Genomic DNA, 5094 nt, shown 5'->3' on the forward strand with positions numbered 1-5094 from the left:
GTGTTATATTGAAATCAATTTCTTTTAATTTTCCCCTGGAGTCTCCACTAATTTTCTGGATATATGACTTTTTATTCAATGTTGTTTTTGTTGTTAGGTGCCATCGAGTTGGTTCTGACTCATAGTGAACCTCTGTACAACACAACGGCCTGGTCCTGCATACAGTTGCCTAATTGTACTGCTAATATATTCAATTTTTTTATAATTTTGCAACACAAGGATTATTCACCGTTTTTCTAAACCCACTGACCCTTTTCCACATACATGTGAAACAATTCTTTTGACCAGTTGTAACTTGTTCAATGTGTTAAAAAAAGGCTTTTGTGCACATAAAAATAATATTCAGATTTTGTCTTTAAAAGTACATTATTTTAATTATGAAAATAGTCATGGTGGTTGTTTTGACAGCTAATCTGATTTTTCATTTTCTAACAATTTTTCTTTGGTAATAAGTTAATGTTATCTGTGGAGTAATTAGTCCATACATGGATTTGCACTTTCACGAAAACATAACAAACACTAGTAATGACTAGAAATGATGTACCCCTTGTTCTTAGCAAAAATGCATTTTAAAAAGTGTAATCTACACATTTCCACATATACTAACTGCTATTTAAGCACTTTTGTGGAAATGGAGGGAAATGACTCTTTCATTGAATATACGTATATAGTATTGAACACCTCTTGCCCCCATGCAAGCCATCACAGTTGAATGGAGTTGAGTAATTTTTCATTTTTTAGCCACATGTGTGGCTTTAGTTTAGTTTTTTAGGAAATTCTGATATTTGAGCTTTACAATGTCTTCTGAATATCTGATGACCTATTAAGCTCCCCAATCACAGGGCATTCATGTCATTCTCAGACATAGTTTCTGCTAGACAAACCACGACCTACTTGATCCTATTGATTCCATTCTTTTTTTTTTTTTTAGTTCACTGTCATTTATTGTTAGTCAAACATATACTATTAAATATTTGATTTTCCCTTTGAAGTTAAACTGTGGCTTAAATTAGGAAGACTTCTTTTCTTTTTCTTACTTAGCCTTATTTATATTTGTTTCTTAATAAAAATATATTATTTCAGAGGTTAAATCATATTGAATGACTTCATCTATCATACCGAATTTGAATCTATGTATATGTAGATTTAGCTGGAAACTTTTTAATATATATGCTTGTAAAAATTCTAAAGTAATAAATACCTTTTTTGGTTTTTAATTCTATAATTTCAAACTATGAAATTGCTTTGTGAGTTTCCTCAAGATTTTCTCCTGTTAATGTTTTGAGATTTAGGATTGTGTAGTTTTGAAAATAATTCACAACTAGGATGTAGACTCAATTTACTACATAAACAAGAGTATCAATGATGATGACAACAACGCTTCATAAAGAAGACAACTAGGTAATTATATAAATTATATTTAACAGAGCAAAATCCTTTCATTAAAACCAATTCTTCTTTACTAGTTTTTAGGAGTAAAATTCTTCATTAATTCCCTTAGTCTGGATATTCTCACAGTCATTAAAAAATGACATAATGTTAAACAACAGAATTTTGTAGAGGAACATGCATAGCACATACGCATGCACAATAAAATATACTAATATATCCACATGTGTTACCCCACAACCCTCATAATATTCTGTGAGGTTGAAGAGTAGACATTATTTTATTTTATTTTTACAGAAAAATAAATCAATGTGAAAAAGAGTTGAATATAGTTCCATAGTAAATGTTGAGGTCAGGACTAGAATTTAAACCTTGACTTTTAATTCAGTTTTTTAAGAAATTCTGATATTTGAGCTTTACAATGTTTTCTGAATATCTGATGACCTAATAAGCCAAAAAATTGAAAGTTGGAACAGATTTTCCACATTCTATCCTGGTGCCCCAGAACTAAACTGTGTTATAAGTATGTGAGTGTGTGTTGTATCAGTAACAATTAAAAGAAGAAGAAAGGCAAAAAGAAAAAGAAAGCTAGGATCAAGACATTTAAGTCACGTTGTTGGGATTAAGAGATTACAAAACTGGAAGGAAAATATCTAACTCAAGACTTAAAAAGTAAGAAAGAAGTAAGCCAACAGTGGCAGCTCGATCTGGGAGAACACCTAGAGTGTAAATGTCAAGAGTGTAAGAACCAGGAGAATAGTCGAAAGTTAGCATGCACACTTTGAAAAGCATTGAGTGAAAAAGGTAAACATTCAGGAACCGAGGAAACACAACTTGTTTGGGATGAAAGGCTCAATGGTTTTTCAGACTCTATAAATACAGGGAATGCAAAAGGATAAGAAATAAAAGACTTCAGACATGAGACCAATAACTCTAAATTCAGAAAAATAGGCAAAGGGCTGGACTGTGGAAGTCTGAGTTTTGTTCTGGAACCAAAGTGTGAGATACAGGGCATGAATCACAAACAATCTGGACACTGAGAAACATGAATGTTCCTGTCCAGAAATGCCCTAGGAAGTTTATTTTACCTTATTATTATAATTTTGAGGGATTAAAAACACATTACAAACTGTAACCAGTTTAAAGCTTCAGGAGTAAATGAAACCATTGGCGTATCTTTTGGGGATGAAAGGGAGGGTTAAGAATATAGGATATCTGCTAGAAGAAAGTACCACCAATTAGTTTGCAAAGTTAGGTATACAATTCAACTCACATGCACATATTTGAATATTTCCAATTGTAATGAGGGTGAGGGGTAAACAAGTGAATACTATGTACCAAAAACCTAAATGACTATGCTCTTATCCACTTGAAGGAATTCATTTGACTGGTAGTCATTTGGGTTATTTTACTTGTTGGACCATTGAATTCAGGGGTCATAAATTCATGATATAAACAATAAATTCATGTGAAGTCATAATCTATTGCCTCAAATTAAATTTACAGTATTTTACAATAAATTTTTCATCATTTGCATCTTTCTGATTATTTAAGAAATGTAGCAATGTTAATAATTCTTGCATTAATCAATTAAAAAATATTTTTCAGAAATGTCCTTCTTTCTTTCTATAGGAATCAAACATTCATTTTCTGTATGTCCATACCTTCAAAACTATAACATGTTAAATGGTGACTTTTTCCTGATTTTTCTGTATTTTAAAGATGTTCTGAAAACTCCCACATAGGCTAGATGGATATAAAGAATACCTCAATGATAACTGAATTTGTTTTGTTAGGACTCACCAGCACTTGGGAACTTGAAATTTTCTTTTTTCTCATATTTTTGTTGAGCTATGCAGCAATCATGGCAGGGAACCGTCTCATTGTGGTCACCGTAACCTTTGATTTTCACCTGAATTCTACACCTATGTACTTCCTCCTTGGAAATCTCTCCTTCCTTGATATGACTATTTCCACAATCACAACCCCTAAGATGATCACAGATTTCCTCAGAGAAAAGAAAACAATTTCCTTGTGGGGTTGCATGGTTCAAATGTTCTTCCTCCACTTTTTAGGAGGCAGTGAGATGACTCTTCTTGTAGTTATGGCTGTTGATTGGTACATTGCAATATGCAAGCCTCTTCACTACACAACCATTATGAACCACTGGGTACTTGTGGGTTCTGTGCTGCTGTCCTGGGGTGTTGGTTTTGTGCACACTATGAGCCAGATGGTTTTTACTATCACCTTGCCTTTCTGTGGCCCCAATGTGGTGGACAATATTTTTTGTGACCTTCCCCTAGTTCTAAAACTTGTTTGCACTGACACGTACATTCTGGAGTTGCTGGTAATTGCTGACAGCGGACTATTGTCTCTCATCTGCTTCATACTCTTGCTCATTTCCTACACTGTCATTCTAGTGACCCTCCGAGGTAGGTCCTCTGGTGGACTCTCCAAGGCTCTCTCCACACTGTCTGCTCATATCACTGTAGTCACTCTGTTCCTTGGGGCATGTATCTTCATTTACGCTTGGCCATTTAGTTGCTTATCAGTGGATAAATTTCTTTCTGTATTTTATTCAGTCATCACACCCTTACTGAACCCCATTATTTATACTCTGAGGAATCAGGAGATGAAAGCAGCCATGAGTAGACTGAGGACCCAGCATGTCAGCTCCAGGCAGAATTTATAGACAAAAATCACAAGAATGAAGCTTTTATTGTAAAACCTATAAAAATTGTATCTCACAATAAACTTAATTTGTTTTGGGTACAGATTTAAAAAAAAAAATTCATAATGTATATTGAAATTACCAGATGTTCCATCATTTTTATATGGTTTTATTCAAATAATAATTGTCTTAATGGAAATTCAATTCCATTTTGGGATAATTATTTTTAATTGCGATATGTATTAAATGGAAAAACTGGCTCATTAACTATAGTTGGAAACCCAAAAATGTCCAAGACTAAATTTTCTTAAATAAAGATAAGTCAAATATGAATTTGTACACTTTTAATTTAAAATTAAGGGTCTTTTGGCTGTTTCTTAGATGGCTAAATGTGCACAAAATTGTGCACACTCATCTAAACCCACAAGCGCACACACACACACATTTTTGTGGTTCTTCATATATGAAAGGATTATTATATTTAAAAAGGTAAGAGACTAGTTTTTATGAGTAGAAGGATGCATAGAGTGAGTGTCATCAACTGACATGAAATACATAATTATTTCATCCTGAAATTTCACCTCTCAGAAATACATGGAGCTGGATTCTATTTTCATTCACGTTTACGCTCATATATCTCTTGAGAATTAAGTGAAAGCCAGGCTCTCATGTCACAGCCCGTGCGGGGGGGGGGGGGCAGGGATTATTGAAGTTGGTTAAATTTCATTAAGAAAATCAGAAAATATCTTGATACATAAAGTTAGATTTATGGTCCATGGACATTAGAATACGTGGATATTTTATGACTTCCTTGATATCAAATTCAAAATGTTATGCTTTTTCCCAAACACTAGTAACAATTACAAGCTCCTTACCTGATACTTTTCTGTCATTTCCTCTTAAGCAGTATGAATACTATAGTAGCCATTGGCCAAGAAGGCTCTCAAGGAATTATCTCTAACCGTACATTCACGACACATTTTAGAGTAAAATTTTTATTTAAGAACATGGTTTTAGGGAAATAAAAACTGCGT

At 33.4% G+C, this 5094-nt stretch overlaps 1 protein-coding gene across 1 annotated transcript; it reads left to right on the top strand.

Annotated features, from left to right (window-relative positions):
* Positions 1-1565: 1565 nt before the first annotated feature.
* On the top strand, positions 1566-4081 carry LOC135232573 (olfactory receptor 4L1-like). Its single transcript, XM_064291976.1, has one exon. It carries the CDS (start codon positions 3140-3142, stop codon positions 4079-4081), a length of 942 nt encoding a protein of 313 aa, XP_064148046.1. The 5' UTR covers positions 1566-3139.
* Positions 4082-5094: the final 1013 nt, after the last annotated feature.

Source organism: Loxodonta africana, chromosome 10 (assembly GCF_030014295.1).
Source record: "Loxodonta africana isolate mLoxAfr1 chromosome 10, mLoxAfr1.hap2, whole genome shotgun sequence".
Lineage (NCBI taxonomy): Eukaryota > Metazoa > Chordata > Mammalia > Proboscidea > Elephantidae > Loxodonta > Loxodonta africana.

What these genes read in the sequence shown, in the direction of transcription:
- LOC135232573 (XM_064291976.1), top strand. Translation starts at nt 3,140, where the DNA reads ATGGATATAAAGAATACCTCAATGATAACTGAATTTGTTTTGTTAGGA.